The sequence below is a fragment of the Chelonia mydas genome, chromosome 22, assembly GCF_015237465.2.
Source record: "Chelonia mydas isolate rCheMyd1 chromosome 22, rCheMyd1.pri.v2, whole genome shotgun sequence".
Taxonomy (NCBI): domain Eukaryota; kingdom Metazoa; phylum Chordata; order Testudines; family Cheloniidae; genus Chelonia; species Chelonia mydas.
In genome coordinates, this window is record NC_051262.2 from 3660545 (window position 1) to 3683336 (window position 22792).

General features: G+C 53.7%; 2 protein-coding genes across 8 annotated transcripts in view; one reads left to right on the top strand and one right to left on the bottom strand.

Moving 5' to 3' along the window:
* Nucleotides 1-323: 323 nt before the first annotated feature.
* On the top strand, nt 324-18500 carry FOXRED1 (FAD dependent oxidoreductase domain containing 1). Its single transcript, XM_037882530.2, has 11 exons — nt 324-503; nt 4720-4940; nt 6347-6457; nt 7240-7358; nt 8299-8393; nt 9816-9917; nt 11423-11496; nt 12556-12716; nt 13259-13388; nt 14337-14441; nt 14979-18500. The coding sequence occupies exons 1-11, from the start codon at nt 368-370 to the stop codon at nt 15231-15233; spliced, it is 1509 nt and encodes a 502-aa protein (XP_037738458.1). The 5' UTR covers nt 324-367; the 3' UTR covers nt 15234-18500.
* LOC102947919 (cryptochrome-1) overlaps nt 17860-22792 on the bottom strand; it is a 28169-nt gene continuing 23236 nt past the window's right edge. For all 7 annotated transcript variants that reach the window (XM_037882528.2, XM_043533892.1, XM_037882529.2 and 4 more), the window contains one exon: nt 17860-21727. In XM_037882528.2, the coding sequence (XP_037738456.1) occupies nt 21651-21727 (77 nt within the window). In that variant the 3' untranslated portion in view covers nt 17860-21650. The remainder of the gene's footprint in view (nt 21728-22792) is intronic.

Consider the following 22792-nt stretch of genomic DNA (forward strand, 5'->3'; position numbering starts at 1 on the left):
ATGAGGGGAGAACCGAAGCGCGAGACCGCGATTGGTCCGTTCTACGCATACGGACGGCCTGGCGGCAGGGACTGCCCTATCCGCGCCCGCTGTCGGGAGGCGGAGCCAGCAGTAGAGTCGTTGATTGGCCTCTTATGGTAAAATGCCCGCCCCTGAAGAGGTGGGTGCCGGAGCGCGGGACCGGCGGATTGGTCAGTCCCTTTCGTGGGCGAGGTCCAATCGGGGAAAGGCAGACATGGACGCGGATTGGAGGCTTGCCCCGGGGGGCGGAGTAGTGTGGTTGGAGGCTATTGGTCAGCGCGGGGACGGTGGCCGGGGGGCGGGGCCTGCCGGCGGCTCGCGTGGGGGGTGGACTGGTCTGGCCGGCATGATCCGGGCTGGTCGCCTGTGCCGGGGCTTGGGGCGCCCCCGCCCCCGCCCGCTGCCCGACCCCGCCGGGGGCTCCGCGCCACGGTCCCGCCAGCTCCGCACCGCCCCCCCCCAGCGCCGGGACCTCTTCAAAGGTGGGGGGGGCCCGGGGCCTGGGAAGGAGATGGGAGGGGGGGCCCGGGGCGGAGATGGGGGGGGGTCCGGGCTCGGCCGGGGGCTGGGAAGGAGATGGGGTGGGGGGGGGTCCGGGCTCGGCTGGGGGCTGGGAAGGAGATGGGGGGCGGGGTCCGGGCTCGGCTGGGAAGGAGATGGGGGGGGGGGTCCGGGCTCGGCTGGGGGCTGGGAAGGAGATGGGAGGGGGGGTCCGGGCTCGGCTGGGGGCTGGGAAGGAGATGGGGGGGGGGTCCGGGCTCGGCTGGGGGCTGGGAAGGAGATGGGGGGCGGGGTCCGGGCTCGGCTGGGGGCTGGGAAGGAGATGGGGGGGGGGGTCCGGGCTCGGCTGGGGGCTGGGACGGAGATGGGGGGCGGGGTCCGGGCTCGGCTGGGGGCTGGGAAGGAGATGGGGTGGGGGGGGGGGTCCTGGCTCGGCTGGGGGCTGGGAAGGAGATGGGGTGGGGGGGGGGTCGGGGCTCGGCTGGGGGCTGGGAAGGAGATGGGGTGGGGGGGGGGTCCGGGCTCGGCTGGGGGCTGGGAAGGAGATGGGGTGGGGGGGGGGGTCCGGGCTCGGCTGGGGGCTGGGAAGGAGATGGGGGGGGGTCCTGGCTCGGCTGGGGGCTGGGAAGGAGATGGGGGGGGGTCCTGGCTCGGCTGGGGGCTGGGAAGGAGATGGGGGGGGGGTCCTGGCTCGGCTGGGGGCTGGGAAGGAGATGGGGGGGGGGGTCCTGGCTCGGCTGGGGGCTGGGAAGGAGATGGGGGGGGGGGTCCTGGCTCGGCTGGGGGCTGGGAAGGAGATGGGGGGGGGGTCCTGGCTCGGCTGGGGGCTGGGAAGGAGATGGGGGGGGTGTGTCGGGGCTCGGCTGGGGGCTGGGAAGGAGATGGGGGGGGGGTCGGGGCTCGGCTGGGGGCTGGGAAGGAGATGGGGGGGGGTCGGGGCTCGGCTGGGGCGGGGGTCCGGGCTCGGCTGGCGCCTGGGAAGGAGATGGGGGGGGGGGGGAGAGTCTCCGGGCTCGGCTGGGGGGGGCTCCGGGCTCGGCTGGGGCCTGGGAAGGTGGGGGGGCTTTGCATGGGGAGCCCGGCGGGGGCCCGGGGCTCCCCATGGCATCAGGGTGCGATGTTCCGTCCGGCTGCCGCAGGACGGTCCCAGCTCCCTGGTCCGGGAGCGCCCCCGGCAGGGGCTGGGCATGGCCTGGGGCTGAGGGGTGAGCTCACCTGCTCAGCGCCCCTCCTGCCTTTGCCCTGTCGCGGATGGAGCGGCGGCCCCAACGGGCTGTGCCCAGAGACCTGCTGCCCGGGGCTAGCCACCTTAACCCGCCTGCCTCAAGGCCTCCTTGCCCTGCAAGGGGCCGGGGGTGGCCTCCTCTCATGGCTCAAGCAGAGGGCTGAGAGCCAGGACCCCTGGGTTCCATCTGCAACCTTGGACAGGGTCCTGCCTCTCCCCATGTCTTAGTTTCCCATCTGTATGGGGGGCGGGGGGTTATTTGTATTCCTCGATCAGGACCCCCTTGTACTAGGGCTGTACAAACACAGAACAGACACTTAGCCTGGCTATCGGGCTAAATTCATTCTTGTTCCTAGAGTGCTCTGAACTCGGGTAGAAGGTGCTAGAGGTGGGCAAAGTGTCACCCCATGGGCACGTGGTTCCAGGCAACCCAGCCTCCCCTATGTTAATCAGAGTTTATCGCATCGGCTGGGTTCACTATTAACCCACCTTTCATGTTTTTCCTACAACTTTAGTCTCTTGTGGCCAAGTTGCTGCTGGGATACCCAGGGGAGCCTCATCATTGGTGTCCCTCCAGTGGGTAATTCAGCCCCTTAATTTTAGCATTAAGAGGCATGTAGTGGAGAGGGCACTGGATGGGACTCAGAAGAGCTAGGTGAGCTTCCTGGCTCTGCCATTGGCCTGCTGGGTGACCATGGGCAAGTCATGTCTCTCTGTGCCTCAGTTTCCCCATCTGTAAAACGAGGCTAACGATACTGACTTCCTTTATAAAGTGCTTTGAGATTTGTGGATGAAAAGCACTATATAACGTTAGGTATTATTATTGAACATGTTTATAAAGACAGGTTGTGAAATTGGATTCATCCGGCTCTTAAAGATAAATACCAGGGGTCAGATTACAACCTGGTGGTAGCGAACTTTGATCTATGTTCTGTGTAGCAATGAATATGTGATGCACAGGAGCAGTGGAAAGAGACTGAACTCTATTTCCTGGGCTCAGTTACATGACCTTGATAAGGGTTACAAAAGGTTAACAGGCTTGTCACATCTCAGTAGTCAGTGACTCCAGTGGCTACTGCTACCTATGGGATCAGCTTTGGATGGATGCCACGTGCGATAAGAAAAGAGTGACATCTCGGTCTCTGGGTTTCCATTAAATATTGGGCTGGCATTGGGACTGGATCGTGTGACCATGTGCTGATCTAGATCGCTAACCTGCATGCCAAGAAGGGTACTCTAAAGAGTGTACCCCAGAATGATGCACAAATGACTGGCCTCTGGGGAGACTAGAATTTATCCTCTTGTTTCCATGGATTCCATATATGCTGTTCTGATGCATATTCAAAGCGAACGTAACCTCTGTGTGGGTCCCACGCAGCAGAGAAATAAAACTACCAGTGACTGCAGCAAGCTGGGTGGTGACCTGGACATGACATGATATAAGAGAGAAGATGCTTTTTTATTGAGTCTCAGGCCAGTTCTCAAAAAAACCTCTTCCAAAACCACCATCACCTTTGGCACTGTTGTCTCCCTTGTTGTCAGTCTGAGCAGAGAAGTCAGGGAATGAATGGGGAGCTGGGACTCAAGTAATTTCTTGGCCCCAGGCGGTCCCTCGAGGGCAAGATTGAGGCCGTACTTGTACTGCTACTGCCCAGGCTGCACCTGCAGAACCTGAACAGAAAAGTAGATTTCCAGGGTTGTCAATTAAGTGGATTCAGTGCAGGTGAAAGATGCTCAACAGAGAAAAAAGTCAATGTAAATCGTAGAATATCAGGGTTGGAAGGGACCTCAGGAGGTCATCTAGTCCAACCCCCTGCTCAAAGCAGGACCAATCCCCAATTTTTGCCCCAGATCCCTAAGTGGCCCCCTCAAGGATTGAACTCACAACCCTGGGTTTAGCAGGCCAATGCTCAAACCGCTGAGGTATCCCTCCCCCACTTCCAAGACTGGACTGAGGAGCATGTGATATTGTATTTACACGGTAAGGCTTGATCTAAAAGGATGCTGTCAGACTGAGCAATGAGCCTAAGAAGCAAGGAGTCCCATAGCTGGGATTACACTGGGTCTGAGAGCCAGAGACTGCTCTGCTCCTAGCACCATATAGTCTAAATCTGGGTCTCTCCAGCAGCAGAGTTCCTGTGGAGTGTAGCTTTCTTGTAGGCTGGGGTGATCCCAGTTCATTAAGGGCTTTAGAGGTTAGGACCAGGACCTTAATTTCTGTCCTGGACCAAACGGGGAGCCAGTGGAATGTACAATACACACGTGTGACGTGTTCATATTGGCCTTGGTTAATGAGATACGCTGATGCAGGCTGAGCCATGTCAGTTTAATTTAGCCCTAGATTGAATGAAGTGCTGTCATCTAGCACGCAGGTGGTGCTGTGAATTTCAGTGGCTATATCCTCATCTGAAAGCAGGGAAGGTGGTTTCCTGCCACACAACGAGGGAAGGAAGAATTCCTCGCCCTAGTGGTAATCTCTGCGTCCAGGGTTAGTCAGGGGTTTGGCAGCACCTTGAGGCTTTTTGCACCACCTGCTGGTCTGATGGCTCAGTTGTAGGTGAAGTTAGAGCACTTCAGTCTTTCCCCTTCCTAGAAACATCATTTGTGACTTTCCTGGGTTGAACCAGAGCCAAATGCTCTTTGTCCACCTGCAGAACTCCCCCAGTTGTCGGGACGTCTTGGGGTGGCAGAGGCTGTATCAGTGGAGAAGGGAGATGTGCCCTTATCTGCATCTCACTAGAGCCTGGGCCTCATGACCTTACCACATGGTTAATGGAAAATAGAGTAGGGAAGTGTGTCTTGAGCCTTGCCTGAACTTGCCCAGCAAACGCAGTGCCCCTCTGCCTAACACTGCCCCGCTCTTCCTGCGTTCCACTTGCATAGCCCTGTTTGGGCTGCGGATTGCTCCTGCTGTCTGGATTTCTCATGCTGGAACAGGGCGAGCCAGCTAACTATCCCGTCTCTCTTTACAGACCTGGAGAAGGAGGTAGTGAAGTTCCAGAAGAAGTTAAAAGAGAGCCTCCCGGGCAGTGATTGGGACCCCTTGGGTACCACAAAGGGTCTCCCTCCTGAGCGCGCAGATGTGGTCATCGTGGGGGGAGGGGTGATGGGCTGGTCCGTCGCCTACTGGCTGAAGGCGCTAGAGCCCCGGAGAGATGCACTCCGAGTGGTTGTGATTGAGAAGGACCCAATGGTAAGTTACCCCTGAGAAGGCTACCACTAAAATATGCAGCATCCCGGAGTCTCATTTAGGCAAGGATTTAGAAATTGAGCTGAACTCCAAGTGCTGTGGCTGCACTGCAGACCCAACCCACCCTCTCCCCCTCCTTGCACCAGATCTCCCTCCCCCCACAAGGAAGATTTGCATCCATAAAAGGTGGACTAGTCCCAATTGCACCAAAGGGCTGACTGGGACTAGTCCAGAAAAGAGCCATCTCCATGTGGGAGGAGAATCAGAGCCCACACAGAGCTGCAGAGTAGCACTGATGCAGGGAGCCAAGGAGCAATGGCCCACGGTGAAGGAAGGGAAAACTCAGGCTGAGCATTGTGGGGAAAGAGGTTCTTAGCGACCAGAGCAATTGGGGCAGTGGAATGGGCTCCCCCCGGAAGGGCTGGAGGCTGCAGAGACTGATCAGAGAAGGGGTCAGTGGGGAAGGAGTTAGTGACTGGCCCTGCAGAGATCAGGGTTGGGCCGGGTGATTCAGTAGTGACTCTAAGACCAGCATACAGGGGGTTACAATGTTCCAGCCTATTTATTTTGATCAAGGACTCCCATGTTCCATGGTGTTAAAATAGATCAGCACCTGTGTGTTCAAGACATTGCTTCGGCAGAGCCAGGACACACCAGTAGGTCACTTGGCCTCTGCTCTGTCTGCATTGGAGCTTGATAAATTTAAGAATGGGATTGTATGGGGCTGCCTGTACTGACTCAGGAGGTCCCTTCCAGTCCTGAGATCTTCTGATTTGTCTTCACATCTGTGAGTTCGTCCTTGTTCCTCACCATCCTATTTCTTTACCCATTAATGACCAGGATGGGGCTGCTGCGGGCTTCGGCCACCCATAACGGGGTAACTGCATCCCTGCTCTTTTAGGGTCTCCCTAACCTCTAGGCTAACCCCCTGCAAATGCTGGGCTAGGGACAGCATGTGGGGGCAGGGCTTGCTAATGCGAGATGCAGCCTCAAGGTCAGTGGTTGGTCTCCAGCCCAGGTTGGAAGGGACCAAAAGTTGATGCCATCTGCAAGATGTTTGGTGGCCTCTCCAGTTCCCAAAGGGCAAGTGCCCACATCACCCCGTTGATAGTCTCAGGAGACCAACACAGGAGTGAATGGTTCATGGAAACTGATCTCCCCTCTGCTCACTAGAGGGAGTTTGCAGGGTTCCTTGGTAGAGCAGCATCAGGGGATTGTTTCACGGCTGCTACTTGTCCTGGCTTTGCTCCGTGCACAGGCAGGTTCAGTCCCCAGGGCTGTTGGGCCCGGGCCTTTCACCAGCACTAGAGCCTGTGAGAGGGAAGAACTGAAAACTAGCTGCCTCGTTTCTGTTCTGGTAACTCTGCCATCCTGACCATCCTTCCCCTGCCCCTTTGGCTTCCCTACAGTACTCGCAAGCCTCCACAGTGCTCTCTGCAGGAGGGATTCGGCAGCAGTTCTCCTTGCCAGAAAACATCCAGATGTCCCTCTACTCAGCGTTCTTCCTGCGCACGATCAACGTACGTTACGCTGGCCAAGGTCTGAAGGGAGGCGCTAGGGCCTTGACTCTCCAGGGGCCTCAAAGCCTGCAAGCGCCGTGCTAGAGAGAGTTTGGAGTCAGGAGGCTTAGGGGAGCTACAGGCATGCTGAACCCCCTTGTCGCCATGGCTGCAGGTGGAGCGTAGTATAGTTCATTTAATTAGCTGTGTGTGTGTGACAATGTATTCACTGCTGCATTGCTTATACCTGCTTGTGGGCCTGAGTCTGCTGCTCGCTGGTGTAAATCTGGAGTGGCTCTGGATTTACACAAGTGTCTCACATCGCTATTTGACCCTGTGTCTCTTCTGGGAGAGAATGATCAGTCAGTGGCCTATGCTTAGTAATACCTTGGGCTTTCTGTTGTTCTTTGTGTGCTGAAGCACAGTACAAACAGTAACCAGGCCACATTCTGTGTGGCCACGCAAGGGATCTAGGTTCGAGTCCCATCTTCGCTCCCAAGCTGACAAGTGCTGGGAAATGTACGTAGGTGATGCTGTCGATCACTAGGGAGACTGAGGGGGCCTATCCAGCTTGTCAGCGACCCCTCTGGCAGAGCAAAAAGCCGCACTGACAGGCTCAAGGGAGGTCTCTAGCAGAGGAGAACAGGTCACTCTGAGGGGGTTGCCAAATCAGAGCAGCTCCTCCATTTTACGGGGAGATAATGCAGTGATGGTCTCTCGAATGGGTCCCAGGTCCTTCTCCCTCTGCGTCTGCCTGAATCAGATCAGTGACTGGAGTGTTGACGGGCGCTCTCTGTCCGCAGGAGCATTTGGGGGTTGTGAACGAGCCGCCCATAGATATTCAGTTTAACCCCTCGGGATACCTCTTCCTGGCCTCGGAGCAAGGAGCTGCCATGTTGGAGGAGAACGTGCACGTTCAGAGGTACAGCCCCTCGGCGGGTGAAAGTGGGAGCTGGGAAGCGAGGCAGTGGATGTAGTGGCTGATATTGGCCAGCCAACCTTGTTTCAAGACTGAGCTTGATAAGTTCATGGAGGGAGTGGTATGATGAGACTGCCTACAGTGGCATGTAGCCCATCTGCGACTGCTAGCAGCAGATATTTCCAATGGCTGGTGATGGGACACTAGATTGGGGAGGAGGGGCCTCTAAGTTACTACAGCAAATTCTTTCCCACATGTCTGGCTGGTGGGTCTTGCCCTCACTGTCTAACTGAGGGGGTTGGGAAGGAATTTTCCACTGGGTCAGATTGACAGAGACCCTGGGAGTTTTTCTCCTTCCTCTGCAGTGTGGGGCATGGGTCACTTGCTGGTTCAAACTAGTGTAAATGATGGATTCTCTGTAACTTGAAGTCTTTAAACCATGATTTGAGGATGTCAGTAACTCAGCGAGAGGTTAGGGGTCTATTACAGGAGTGGGTGGGTGAGGTTCTGTGGCCTGCGATGTGCAGGAGGTCAGACTAGATCATCACGATGGTCCCTTCTGGCCTTAAAGTCCCTGGATAGCGAATTCTGTATCAAAGGGCCTTCTACTGAGAATGCCCAGCCCCTGTGACCTTCACTCTGTGGGTCTCCAGATGAAGCGTCCCTGTGTGAGGAGCAGGACGAGAGATGGGCTTGAGCTAGCTGAGACCTAGCACATGAAGGGGTTTAGGGATGAGGAGCCTTGTACCATTAGCTTGGGGAGGAGATCTGGAGAGAGAGAAGCAGAACTGCTATCAAGTTACGGTAAACATCCTGGATTTCCTTTTTTTTCTCCTAGTGGTTATGCTTCGTTCTCTCCAGATCTTCTCCCACGTGTTTCCTAACAATAGCTGTATCAGGACTAAAACCAGCGTGTTCTAATGTATATTTAATGGCTTTTCAGGGCCGAAGGAGCTGAGGTCTGCCTTCTGTCACCAGCACAACTGAAGAAGAAGTATCCGTGGATAAATACCGATGATGTGGCTCTGGCATCCTATGGTATCTAATTGCTAGACCCCTGCTCACCCCATGGGGGAATGGAACTCCCTTTTCACGTCAGTCTCACTAAATATTAGAGGAGTAAAATTAAAAAGAAAATGTAACAGATGTTTCTGAAACTACGAAAGGAACTGAAAAGACCAGCTTTCATTACAAGGGCCAATCCTGCCGTTAGATATTAAGTGCAAAACCACACTTAAATGCCACGTTAGGGCTGAAAAATCAAAGTCCAGAGTAAGAGAGTGCCAAAAATTAAGGTTTCTGATAAATATTTAACCCAGCTTGTTAATGTCTTGTCTGTTTCATGGCACATCTCTAATAATAAACAGGGCTTTCATTTAACAAGGCAGATGGGAATATCATTAAGATTGTATGTACAATATGGCCACGTAAACGTAACTTTTGGGTGGTTGATTTGTCAATTGTACACTAATATTTAGGTTTTTGCATTTAATTTCCCTGTTTTTTCCTTGGGGAAATAGAGGGGAGAAACTCAGCAATACTTTTTCTGACCGATCTGCAGAGAACACGCTTAACTGAAGGCATCACTGCATCAGACTGGGGAGGAGGACTAGAATTCAGATGCATTTGCATAGAGATGCTGACTTTACATTTTCACACCTCCAAAATTATCGTACTGACTTCCTTTAAATTTGAATTGTTTTCCCTTCCAAAATTATCGTACTGACGTCCTTTAAATTTGAACTGTTTTCCCTTCCCCATTGAGGTCTATAAATCAAGCCAAGTTTAAAATTTCTAGCTTCACCCATTTGAGTTATCGGAGCATAAAATGCTCAGTTGAAATGTGTGGGGAAAGTGTTTTATCTTCCTGGCTGCTTGACTTGGAAATAACAGGACTGATCTCATTCAGACTCTCCAAACAAATTCACCTTTTGGATGAGACCAGACACGGAACCATACAGACCAATGAGAATTTGTTTGGCAAGACTGAAAAACAAAAATGGAGGTAGAATGGAAGCTGGAATTCACCCTTCATTAAAGTGCTCCTTCCTGGGAACTGGTGTAACTTTTATGTAACTATAAGTTAAATGCTTGTCTGTTGCTGAATGATACCTGTATATTAAAGAAAAAAATTGATACCTTAAGCAGCAACAAACTCTAGTTGGCCTAGCTAACCTCACCTCCTCTATAAAATAGGGATAATAATACATACCTTTCTGCTAAAGTGCATTAGTGCATCTGCTAAACGCACAGGTATTTATGCACACACTTACCTTTGTGCCTGTGACTAATTCTGTTGACTTCAGTGGAACCTTTCATGCATAGAGATAAGTGTGAGCACAAGTATCTGTAGGATTGGGGCTGTACTTTGCAGGCATCCTACATGTAGGGAGCTTGTATGGTTGAATGGTTGCTTCGTTCGTGCCTGCTCTTCCATGTGACCATTTCTTCTTTCTTTAGGCCTAGAAAATGAGGGTTGGTTTGATCCTTGGTCCCTCCTCACTGCCTTCAGGAGAAAAGCAATGTCCATGGGTGTCTGTCAGTGCTTCGGAGAAGTGACGTGTAAGTGAGCCCCTCTCACTGTTTGAGGCTGGCAAGTAGTATTGACCCCCCTGTAGGCTTGTCGCAATACCATGTGCTGAGATGCTCTCGGCTAAGCAGCGTTGTATCTGGTCATTACTTGGATGGGAGACCTCAAAGGCGCATGTAAGATTGCGAATCGTAGTGTTAGGGATTCGGTACTGATCCAGGTGGGTAGCAGGGGTTGCTCAGCTGGTCCAGAGGTGTTGCTGAGCTGCTATCTTCAAAATAAGATGGAAAAATTAATACAGGTGATAAAATGAAATAAATAGCTGCCAAAACCACTTAAGACCTTGAATCAGAAACAAAAGTGTGTAGGTGTAAGTTCTGAAACTGTATTTTAGAAAAAATTGATATCCTCTGTTGGCCCAGACTGGAGTCCAGGATTCTGTTTCCCCTGCCACAGTTTGCTGGGGATGTCACAGACGCTAAAGCAGTGCGTGGAAGGTAACTCAGTGCCCTGCTTTGGAAATCGGGGATTTCATCAGCTGTAGTAGGAGAAGCAGAACGCTGAGCTCAGGGCTTGGAACCAAAGGCTTTTTACCTGCCAGACATTTAATTAAAAAATAAACAGACAAACCTGCCAAACTTTTTCTAGTCCATTTCCTCATGTGCTCTTTTCAAATTATAGTAGATGAAGCATTGGAGAATATCTCCTGTAAGGAACAATGCAGGCCTGTTCTCAGCGACTCACCTAAATGGTACCACATGGGACAGTCCATTTCTGATGCCTGTGATTCTATGTTAAATTCCATGGCTGTCTGTCTGAAGAACTGTGGAATGGGTAAATGAGCAGATGGGGATTAATGGAATACGGACAGAGCTGGGAGTCAGGGGACAGCCGGTCTATTCCTAGCTCTGCCATAATATCACTACGTGACTTTGGGCAAGTCACTTAATCTCTCTGTGTCTTTGTTTCTCCATCTGTAACATGTGGCTAAGGACAGTTACCTATCTTTGTAAAGAGTTTTGAGATATATGGCTGAAAAGCACTGTATGAGAGTCAAGTATATTTACAGCATCAATTAAACATTATCTCTGATGTATCCTTGGTCTCGGGTGGTTTAGCACAAGTTACATTTCTCCGTAACCTGTCTAATGATTTTTTTCCCCCCCTTTTGCTGTGACTCACTTGTGAGCTGTGTGCCTGCCTGTTACCGATCACTGTACGTTACGGATCAGTGAGCGAACACAGGGACAGAGCAGGGATCATAAAATGTACTGAAAACAAATAAACAGCTGTTACAGATTTTAGTTTGAATGGCTTATTGGAATACACATTGTGTGCTAGCGAAGGGACTGTAGGCTATTCTCTAGCAGTGATGGGTAATTCTGCACTGTGGAGAGCTGGTCTTTGTGTGTTACTTACAAGCTGTGCAAATTAGCCGCTTGTGCCTGCTGCAGATAGGCCCAGATCCTCAGAGGTATTCGAAGGGAGTGAGCAAATTGCTGTTTGCTGCATGTTATTTTCTGTTTCTCTTTCCCAGCCTTTACCGTCTCCTCCCGAGAAATAATGACGCCTGAGGGGGAGCTGACCTTCTCCCGCATTAATTATGTCCGCGTAAGTAATCCCCCAGTGGTCTGGTCCCACTGGGAGTGTCATGTCTCAGACAGGAGAGATCTGTGATGCGTCCTGGGCTTGACCCTGCTGATCACCTGTGTGGAAGAAAAATGATGATCTCCTAAGACATACGCACTAGGGGGCTGAGTTGGGGTCATACAGTTAACCCTGACCTGGGGATATTTTAACAGGGAGGGTAATTGGCCATTAGAACAGCTCCTTGAGGGACGTGGTGAGTTCACCATTACTTGGAGTTTTTCAGATTGAGACTGGGTGGCTTCCAAAAACCTCCACTGTACTTCAGCCACAAGTCACTGGGCCCAGTGCAGAAGTCACTGGGCGGAATCCCCTGGCCTGTGCTACACTGGAGGTCAGACTGGATGATAGCTGGTCCTTCTGGTCTTGAAATCCGAACACACCGCATAACTGAAAAAGCTTCCTTCTCCTTTGTGTGGGGCCATGTGTCCGTGGGAGCCAGGGTACCAACACAGCGATACCTCCTAGTCCAAGAACCTAGGCAGTGGGTTTCCAGAGGTGGTGGGACTCCAGGTTCTACTCCCACCTCTGCCAGGGACTCATTGTGTGATGCTCCCTCCATGCTTCATTTTCTCCCCACTCCCCCCAGTGAGGTAAGTCACTAATATTATCTCACTTTAACAGATGGGGAAACTGAGGCACAGAGTGATGATGGGACTCACCCAAGACCACATTCTGAGTCAGTGGCAGAGCCGGGAAGAGAACTGGGTTCTCTTGCGGCCCAGCCTCATGCTATAACCACAAGACCATCTTTGTCTCTCCTCACCGCTTCCTGCTCTCCAGCACCCTATGCACAGCCGCTCCTGCCCTCCCCCTTCTCTTGCTCTGCCCCATGAAGCAGTGGGTTCCCCAACATCTGTTTCCAGTGCAGGGTAATTCAGGGGGGCAGTTCCCCTCTTTATTCCATGACACCCCCTCCAGTGTAGCGCTGTTGCTCTGCCTGGAAAGCCTTCAAGGGGCATCTGGCACCCAGGGCTCTTTGGGGTCTATTAAGCTCACTGCTCTCCCCCTTGTGCCTTCCAGGTCCACATGCCCAACAGTTTGGAGTATCAGCCCGTGGAGTGCTCCCTGGTGGTCAATGCAGCTGGCCCCTGGTCACGGAAGCTGGCCGAGATGGCCGGTGTTGGGATCGGGCCACCCGACACCCAAGAAGGGATCAAGCTACCCGTGAAGCCCAAGAAAAGGTGCAGGTTAAATAACATGGCGTGGGTGGGATTTGTGACATAGGATCCTTGGCTGTGTGAGGTGTGGGCATTGATTTGCACATTCAGGTTTGATTCCTTCTCCGGGGACTCCCATATCTCCCCCAAGGGGGTGAGCTGGGGAAGAGCCAAGTGAAGCTTCAGCGCCACAGCTGACTAGGTTAAGCGGTCAAATGAGGTGCGTTCCCTCAGGGCGACTCCGCTGTGCTAGGGACCGTAGGGCGGCCAGAAATACCCTGCTCTCGGTTCTGTCGCTCTGGGAAGGTGGACAAGCAGAAGCCTTGGAAATTGGGAAGGCCTGGGAGGTTGGATTCTGACTGCCTGGCTTGGGTGAACACTGGCATAGTGCCCGGCGCTGTCCAGGAGGCGGATAAAAAGGCAGCCCCTGCCCCAAACTGCTCGTACCCTCCGGAAACTTCTTCCCTGGGACTGCTCTGGCTCCCAGGGCTCTGGCTGAACCCCGGGAAGAGGAGGGGTTGGCCTTCAGTCCCTTAGCCAACTCACCCCGCCTCCGCTACCCCCAGGTATATCTTTGTGTGGCACTGCCCCGATGGGCCTGGCCTGGACTGTCCCATGCTGGTTGACACCACGCGGGCTTATTTCCGCCGGGAAGGCGTGGGAGGCAACTACTTGGGAGGCCTCAGCCCGCCAGAGGTGAGTCGATCGGGGTCTCGAGGCAGTCGTAACCAGCGAATCATCTCGTAAAGGGGGAAGCGGGGAGGGCTCAGTGGGGGAGCGATAGCTCCATAATCGGGGGCGGGGGGGGACAGCAGGGGAGCAATGGCCCTATAGATATGGGGTGAACTGGATTTAGTGACGTCAGACTGCGCCCGCAGTCAGGACATGCCGTGATGCACTGTGCCCCTCCCCTCACCCACAGCAGCGGGCAGCTCGCACCATGGAGGCAGTCTGGGTTCAGTTAATCGGGAACCAACAGAGGGGGAGTGTTTTCAGTCGCTCACCAGCGCCCTCTCTGGCCGATTGGAGTAGCGTTGATGAACTGCAGGGAGCGTCCTGTCCTAGGAGGGAAAGGCTGCAGTGCAGGATTCAGGAGGGGGACAGTGTAATGGAAACGGCTTTTGGCAGATCCGAGTCTCCCCCCACTGACTGAGCGGCTCTGCTCCTACGCTGTCAGACACGGCCCTGGAGCACACGTAATCGGTCCCTTTGGAGTGGGGAATTTTCCATGGCAGCGATGGGGCTCGGCAGCGTCTCTCCAGCATCAGGAGCAGATGCGTCCACCCCATCCTTACAGAATCCCAGACTCGCCTGGGTCCAGTTACAACCTCCCTGGGAGCTCTCAGCGCTGGAGCTCCACGGGAGCAGAATGGAACCAGCCCGCCCCCACCAGCGTCCCCGGACAGTGACCTGCTCCCCTAGGCTGGGCTCTGTAACCCCACAGCCACCACTTGTGCTACTGCAGCACCCAAGCCCGGCTCCGTCACGCTGCCATGCAGAACAGCCCTGCTGCCCCCTGAATGCTTGTTCTCGAGCCGCCTCTCCCAGCTCCGGCTGCTAACAGCTAGCTCCCTGCTGAGCTCTGGCACCAGGGCCGTGGGTCGCTGTCTGGGTGACAAACCCTGTCTTTGGTCCCACCCCCAGGAGGAAGAGCCAGACATCCAAGACCTGGAAGTCGATCACAATTTCTTCCAGGAGAAGATCTGGCCCCATCTGGCCCATCGGGTGCCAGTGTTCGAGTCCCTGAAGGTAACAGGCCTGCGCATCCCTGTGCTTGTTCACCTTGAGAAAAGAGGAGGAAGTGAACGTTTCTCCCTCTCTCTCCCTGTCCTGGCGGGGCTGGTCCGTGACTTGGAGAACCCCGGGGAAGGGGAAGGTTTGCTGATGTGATCGGATGGCAGTGCAGGAGCACCCAAGCTGGCAGGGCTACACAGCTCGTATCCCTGCGGCGGTATCAGGAGGGGTGGCTGGTGGGGATGATGGGCCAGTGAGAGGAGCGTCAGGAGCTGCTTTAAAGTGACAGCCCTGGAGGTGGGAGGCCTCTGTCCTCGGAGCGGGAACAACACAGAGCAAGTTTCCCCCTCATGCAGCCCTCCCCATGAGACACTCCTCAGGCGTGAGAGGTGAGTTTGGTTGATCTGTTCATTCCCGGGCCTTCCCGCTGCGGCTGCCAACATGGGGGGGGAAGGGGGTGTCAATGCCAGTGTGAGGTGGGGTTTCCTGGTGGATAGGTCAGTCCCACTGGCAGATGGCCTGCAGGGCCCTGAGTGTGTGTTCTTTGGGCAGGTGAAGAGTGCCTGGGCTGGCTACTATGACTACAACACGTTTGACCAGAACGCCGTGCTGGGCCCTCACCCGCTGGTGGAGAACATGCTCTTCATCACGGGGTTCAGCGGGCACGGGCTGCAGCTGTCGCCAGCGGCAGGCAGGGCTGTGGCCGAGCTCATTCTGGAAGGCAAGTTCACGACCATCAACATGGAGAAGTTCTCCTTCAACAGGTTCGTCTCTGGGGAGCAGGTCCTCGAGAGGAACATTATCTGAGAGCTTGGAACGAACCAGCCAGTTAGTGGGTCCCACCTCCTCTCCTCCCCAGAGCCGTAACACTCTGTCTGCTCCCAGGAGCATCTCGGAGCTCTGCAGCCTGACAGCCAGCTTGTTAGTTCAGGATCCTGATGTGGAAACTGAGGTACGGAGAGAAGTGACTTGCCATAGGCCATGTCGTGTGTTGGTGTCTTAGCTGGGAATAGAATCCAGGCCCCTGCTCTACTCACTGGACAACGCTGCCTCTTGGAGCTGTTGGTTTTAGCTCCTGAATCCCTCTCTCCCCTCCTCCCAGCTGTTGGCCCAATCACACCATTAGCTGCAGGAGAAAACACGTGCTCCTGCTCAGTGATGGAGATTGCAGCACCAGGCTAGCAGCAGCCTGTACTCAGACACCCTTTCTACCTGCCTGGTGTCCCGGACATCTCTCGAGGTCTCTGGTGCTGGCTCATCCGGCCCAGAGATTGACAGCATCTGCATATCCCACAAACCATATACAGACCTCTGATAATTGCTGTGTCCAGCTACTGCTAATATGGGCCAGATTCGGCCTGGTGATATGAAGTAAAAGGCCCCACATCCCACTTCACCCCTTGGAGCCATTCACTCCCCGATCCCGTAGCAGAAACAGGCTCTCTCTCCATCAGAGCCTGTGACATCTACCTGTTCCCTGTGCCTAACCTCTCCAGGCTCCAAAAGGCACCAGCTCTCTTCTAGGCTCTGCTTATGCTGGGAACAGAAATTAACTGATTGGTTCCGCAGCCTATTGTCTTCCAACTCCTGCATGTACGGTGAAGTCCTTAACAGCTGGGTGACTAAGAACATCCATGTTAGAGGCTCTTCTTATGGACCCATGGATCTTAGACTGCTTTATCTTAATCCCACCCTCCTGTTTCTTTGAGGCCTCATTTTTCTGATCAAATTCCGATTTGGCTAATCATTCTGCCTACCTTCATAGCCCTTCCAGTGCCCCTTTTCTACAGTTGTCTTCACTTCTGATCCCAAACTATTGTATGCTGTTATATGGATGTCACATTCCAGCCCAGAGGTGGCTGCATTCCAGCATTACTTAAAATGGTCCCTGTGTGTAGAATTTTAATTCCCCCCCGCCCCCCGGGGGTTGCAAAATGCTTTGGTGCCCTTTGGACTGAAGGCACTAGAGGAACGGAAGTTCATTGGCACTGCTGGTCTTGGAGGAGGTGGAAAACAAACCTCCCACCACAGCATGTGTCTTTACAGCCAGTGTCTTGTTATTGGCTGTAGCGATCCTCCCCTGAGCGCCCTCAGGAGCATGCCATAGCAGCGCCCAGATTCACAGAGCATTAACTTCCCAAAGTGTTCTGAGATTCTTGACTGTAAGGTGCCAAGAGGAGCAAAAACTCACGAATCCCTGCGAGGAGCTGGACCACTAATTGCTCATTCTTCCTGTTGTACGTGGAGCACTGGCCAAGGCAGGAGGATAGTGCTGCTCCTCAGCCAGGGACTGACTGGATTACTCCTGGGGGAATTCTGTGCCACTGCGCATATGCAGAATTTGTCTCCCGCAGATTTCTTTGCTTCCCCGCAGAAAAATGACTTTCTGACAGGGAAGCAAAGGGAAGCCACAAGAGCAGTCATAGGACCCCCCCCTCCTCCCCCCAGCTGTATGTTTCAGGTGCCCAGGGCAGCTGGCAGAGAGGTACATCACTGGGGCAGGAGGCGAGATGGGAAGACCCAGCTGGTGGCTCCTACCCTGTGCCTGGCTCAGCTGCTAGTCCCGGCTGGGCTGGGGAGAACGGGACTTCCTCTTCCCCTGCACAGCATCCGAGGCCAGGTCAGACCCATCCCCAGCTTTCTCCCCTGGCTGTAGGAAAGTCTCCAAACTGCCCCCTCACCCCACACTCTTCCTTCACCTATGGCTCCTGAGCTGCAAGGGGAGGGATCACTGTACCGGAAGCTGCTCCCCAATCTGCCCAGACCCCCTCATACCCAGACCTTCTGGCCAAGCCTCACTCCCCCATGCTCAGAACCCCTCTCCCCCTGACGACAAACCCCACTCCCTGCACCTGGACCATCCTGACAAGTCACCCACACCTGGATTCCCCACCACACTGAGCACCACTCCCTCAGCATCTGGACACCCCCCCACACTAAGCTCCCCACACCCAGACCACCACCCCTGCTGAGCCCCAACCACCTTCACCTGGACCCCCTTGCAGCGTCCCATTACCTTTGCATCCAGAACCCCCCAACAAGCCCCTGTGCATCCAGATCCCTGCACTTGGATCTCCCACTGAGCTGCCCCCACCCAGATTGCCCCACCCAGAGCCCTCTCAACTCACACCTAGATTTCCCACACACACCCACTTGGATCCTCCTGTCTTTCTGAGCCTGCCTCCCACACTTGGTGCACCTGGCACAGAGGGGCAGGGCCCTGGGGTGTTTCTGGGGTAGGCCAGTCCTTGCCCTGTCTCAAGGTTGGGTGTAGCCTCACTGCTGAGTCCATGTCCTGGGGGGAGCTGCACAGTGATCTCCCACCTCTGTGCAGCTAGGGGCCTATGCTCCCCAATACCATGCTCGAGCTACCACATTAATTTGACAAATAAAATTTGCCAAATTTTGCAGAATTTTTAACTTTTTGGTGCAGAATTTTTTAATTTTTTTGGCGCAGAATGCCCTCAGGAGTAACCTGTTGATGTTACTTAGTGCTGACTCCATTTCAGAGGAACAGAAGTGAAGTCAGGGGTCTGCATGACCCAGAAAAGGAATCAAAGCTATTCCAGAGGTGACCGATCACAGCTGGCCCAGATGTGCAAGACACACTGCTGATCTTCCCTGACTGGCACAGCATGGCCTGGATGCTTGGGCTGACTAACAGCTGAGCTGCTGCCAAACCCAGCCTGGTTTGAGATGGGCTTTCCCTGGGACGTGGCCATTGCTGGCAGTGGTCACCCCTGCCTGGGGCTAGGAACCAGCAGGGCCAGGCTGCTGCTGTCTAGAACGCTACCACAGCTTTGAGCCCACCCTTGCCTTAAGAGGAGTGTGATGCCTGGGGGCCACATTTGGGCACAGGGGGAGAAGGAGGAGTTTAGAATGGGAAATAGCTCCCAGCTGCTGTCCCATCCCAAGAGTGCTGCAGTCTTCTAGGAGATGACCCAGGAAGGCTGTGCTCCTCACCTACCTCACTGCAGGCCTGAGCTGCCTCTGTGCTGCTCCAATTGCATGTCAGAGATTTGTACCAGCTCCTCACTTGTGATCTGCACTGAAATAAAGTGATGATGCAGTGTGGGGCTGTGATGGTGGTGGTTGTGGGTGTGTGTGTGTGGTTAAGGACAGCCTGCTCACTCCCCTTCAGGGCCGTACTGCACTTACCCTTCATCCAAAGTCACAGGGAAAACTCCCATCAGCTTCACTGAGCTGTGGTGCAGGGCCTGGCTGAGCCTGCGCACCGGCCCCTGCCCTGTGTCACTGGCAAACCACACTGGGAGAAAGTAAGGAAGCCTGCGTAGAGCAGGGCTGTATGGGGGACCTGGGCTTGCATTTGCATCCCAGCTGGGCTGCTTACCAGACAGCTGGGAGGGGATTCAGCTGTTTTAAGGCTCTGCAGTCTTTGAGGGATGCTTTAGGGCACTGTGACCAAGTGGCCCACTCCACAGCCCCCAGCTCAGAGCTGGCCCCTCAGCTGCCCTCTAAACACTTCCTGTCCCAGAACTCCAGCTGGGTGGTGATCTCTACCCAGTTTCCATCTTCAGAAGCATGTGGTAGATGTATGGTATGTGCTACATTGAGGCTTTGCAGAGGGTTCTTAAATCCCATTGCTCTTCCTTTAATAGCACAAGGAACAGATCTATATAAAAATAACTCCACACACTTTCCTGCTTTGCTTTCCTCACCCCTCTAGCACATTCTTTGGGTTGGGGTCCTCCTGCTGCAGCATGTGGCCTGTGTTCAGAACCATGGAGACTTCTCTCCCTAGCCCGCTTTCTCCTAGATCAGCTGGTCCATCCACTTCCTCTTTCCTACCCAGCATTTCCTCTTGTGGCTCAGTCAGAGTCTCTCTGGTTTAATATCTCCCACCACCTGGTTCCATTGTCTACTACAGGTAACTTTCTGTTCTCCTAAACCCAGCCCCAGCCTCCTGTAGACAAACTGAGGGGGAAGTGGCTACCTCCAGCTCCATTTGGCTGCCTTAGCATTATCTTTTGAGCAGCTTGAGTAGTCATGAAATTGAAGTACTACCCCTTGTCCTTAGTCTGGTGGGTACCTATGCCCGGTCCTGCCAGCTGTGGTGGTTACATAGCAATAAGCTTGCTTACTTGATTCCCAGGACTCTTAAATCCTTCACTAAAAGCCAGCGATTGTGTCGATGTTACCATAGCACCTGGAGCTCCCAACTGTAGCCCTGGGCAACACACACACAAAATTATCTCTGCCCCAAAGAGTTTCCAGGCTAAAACTTGTCACTATCACCCACTTAACGCATTAACAGGGGAAGGAACCTAGGGAAGAGGTAACACGGCTGATGCCTTCGGCCATGGGTCAGCTGCCATAAAGACCAGTCACTTATCTGTCTATAATGGTCTAAGTGGTAATGCTCAGCAGAGATATATATATATATTCAGTAAGGATGGAGAGTGGGGACCAACAGCATAGGCATCCTGAGCCTCCCCCACAACAGAAGCAAAGCCTATGACAATGTAAACGAAAGAGCAGATTTAGAATTTGATTAAAGCTAATGTTAGTTATCTGATACACAGGTTAAGGAAAGAGTGTCTACATTGCAGGGTGTAAGGCTTAAATTAGCCACAAGTACAAAGTTTGATTTAAAAGTCAGAAAATACATCCAGTACATAATGTGCAATATCCCAAATTTTGGTAAATAAATGTAACAGTACAATTTAGATATTAGCATCCAATATTTGGATACCTCGCTCCTAAAAGCTTATATTAAGAGTAGCTTGCAGAAAGCAAATATAACAATGAGTGTAGATTGTCGCTGAGTAAGTGAGAATTTAAGATGGGTTGTCCTTCAGAGAAGTATTTCAGTTACTTTCCTGTCTTTGGGACATCAAGATGAGCATTGCCCCACGCTTTAGCTCTTGTAACTCCACTTAGCACTTCCAAGGATATCTTTAATACCCCAGCGGACCGTAGCCAGGGGATAATGAAATTATGCCTTAGTTGGACACACCACAAAAGGGGGTGTACAGGTCCCAAGGACGTGGTAATAAGCATCCAGCATTTCACGCTCAGTACAAAGATGGGCAAAAGGCAACATCCATGTCCAGCATCCCACACTTTGGTCTCCTAAGCTGCTGTCTGCCAAAGGGGGCAGCAAAGCTTAAAACAGGGAGTTCAGTACCAATTCCCAGCCAGGCTGGCTGGGGCATTCGGCACCACAGCAGGTTATTAACGTGCCCTTTTAAAAAAAAAAAAAAACTTCCACTCCCTGAAAGTCTGCTGTGCTTTTGGCTTCTTTGGATGCAGGAGTCTGGGGCGTTTCCCAGGCCAGAGGAGTCGGTGGCTGCACAAATTGTTTTCCTGAGAGGTAAGTTTAAAATGTACCCTTCAGCTAAATGTCTGCAACACCCAGATAAAGAAAGCACAGGGCAGTAACCTGGGAAGGGGACCTTGTGCGGAAGGCACTGGAATGTAGCGCAAGATGTGGGTTCAGTTCCCAGCTCTGCCTCCTTAAGTGATCTGAACAAGTCAATTATGGCTAGATTTTTAAGGGATCCAGGAGCTCCCATTGGAAAACTGCCCAGTAATCTCTGTTTCTCAGTTCACTTATGTGTAAAATGGGGGTGGCGATACATCTACCTCCCCGGGTGCTGTAGGGTAGATTCACCATAAGGCACTCAGACAAACTGATCCACTCCATGGCAATGACCTTTCCAAAAGACAGGTTTCAGAGTAACAGCCGTGTTAGTCTGTATTCGCAAAAAGAAAAGGAGGACTTGTGGCACCTTAGAGACTAACCAATTTATTTGAGCATAAGCTCTCGTGAGCTTCCGATGAAGTGAGCTGTAGCTCACGAAAGCTTATGCTCAAATAAATTGGTTAGTCTCTAAGATGCCACAAGTCCTCCTTTTCTTTCCAAAAGAGAAACTCAGCTTCTGGCCTGCGAGCACCATAGAAAGCACCTGCACCAAAGGACAGTTCGCTGAACAGGCTTAAGGGGCTGAACGAAAGGGTACAGCATGAAAAAGTTTCCTGAGCCAATAAGAGAGGCAGTGCCAAAACCCCACCATAGCTTTCCCTGGACTCAGAAGGCCTGGGCTCCTAGCTGTCAGCCAAGGGATTAGAACAGACCCCAGAGCCTCTCTTCATAAAGCCCAGATGGGATGTGAATGGGCTCTTGTGCTGCCTGGCTCCGGGGGTGGGGTTCTCCCCCTGCGGTACAGAAGAGACTGGCCCATTGTGAAGATCCACAGGAATTCAGCTGCTTTTAGTCTTTGGTTTCTTTGTCAGCAGTTCGGCCACAGAGGGACCAGCAGGTGTCTTCCTTCTGGCACCTAAGGGGAGAAACAAGCAGCCAGGTTATTAGGCTGAAGAAGGCAGGACTGTCCTGTCTTTCCAGCTCAGACACTGCACTACAGCCCTAAGGTCTGTGGCTGCTGGCAAGCTGGCATGGATGGGAGACTCAGGAGAGTTTGGCATGTCTCAGATGGCAGGGAGAGCCATACAGCAGTAATAATAAACAACACATTAGCTCTTGCGTAGCATCTCATATCCATAGGTCTGAAAGTGCCTTACAAAGAGATTGGTAGTGTTATCACCATTTTATATATGGGGAAACAAGCACGGGGAGGTCATGTGACATCCCAAGATCACCCAGCAGCTTAGTGGCTGAGCTGGGACCAGAACAGGGGAGGGCAAACTTTCTGGCCCGAGGGCCACATCTGGGTGGGGAAATTGCATGCTGGGCCAGAACGGGGGGTTAGGATTCGGGAGGGGGTGCGGTGAGCAGGAAGGGGCTCAGGGCAAGGGGTTGGGGCAGAGGAGGGGTGTGAGGTGTATGTGGGGGGGCAGAATGCAGAGGGGTTCGGGCTCTGGCCCAGCACTGCTTACCTGGAGTGGCTCCGGGGTGGCAGCGGCACACACCGGGCGCTCCCTGCCTGCCTGCCCTGGGCTGCTCCAGCACCATGTCCCTGCAGCCCCTGGGGGAGGGCGGGCAGAGAGCTCTGCATGCTGCTCTTGCCTGTGGGTACCTCCCCTGAAGCTCCTGTTGGCTGCAGTTCCCCACTGGGAACTTCAGGGGAGGTACCCACAGGCAAGAGCAGCAGAGGGAGCCCTCTGCCCTGCCCCTCCCTCCCCCCCGCTCCCCTAGGGGCGGCAGGGACATGGTGCTGGCCGCTTCCCAGAGTGGTGCGGGGCCTGTGGCGTCACGGGGGTGGCAATCCCATGGGCCGGATCCAAAGCCCTGAGGGGCTGGATCTGGCCCGCAGGCCATAGTTTGCTCACCCCTGGACTAGAACATAGGTGTCCGGAGTTCCAGCCATAGCCACTAGCCATGATGCCTCCCCAAGGGAGGGCTGCTCAGGATTGTCTCCTCCCGTTCCTCCCAGCCAGTACTTGGC

What these genes read in the sequence shown, in the direction of transcription:
- FOXRED1 (XM_037882530.2), top strand. Translation starts at nt 368, where the DNA reads ATGATCCGGGCTGGTCGCCTGTGCCGGGGCTTGGGGCGCCCCCGCCCC. An exon ending in GCGCCGGGACCTCTTCAAAG is followed by an intron (nt 504 to 4,719) that starts GTGGGGGGGGCC and finishes CTCTCTTTACAG; the next exon opens with ACCTGGAGAAGGAGGTAGTG. An exon ending in GAGAACGTGCACGTTCAGAG is followed by an intron (nt 7,359 to 8,298) that starts GTACAGCCCCTC and finishes ATGGCTTTTCAG; the next exon opens with GGCCGAAGGAGCTGAGGTCT.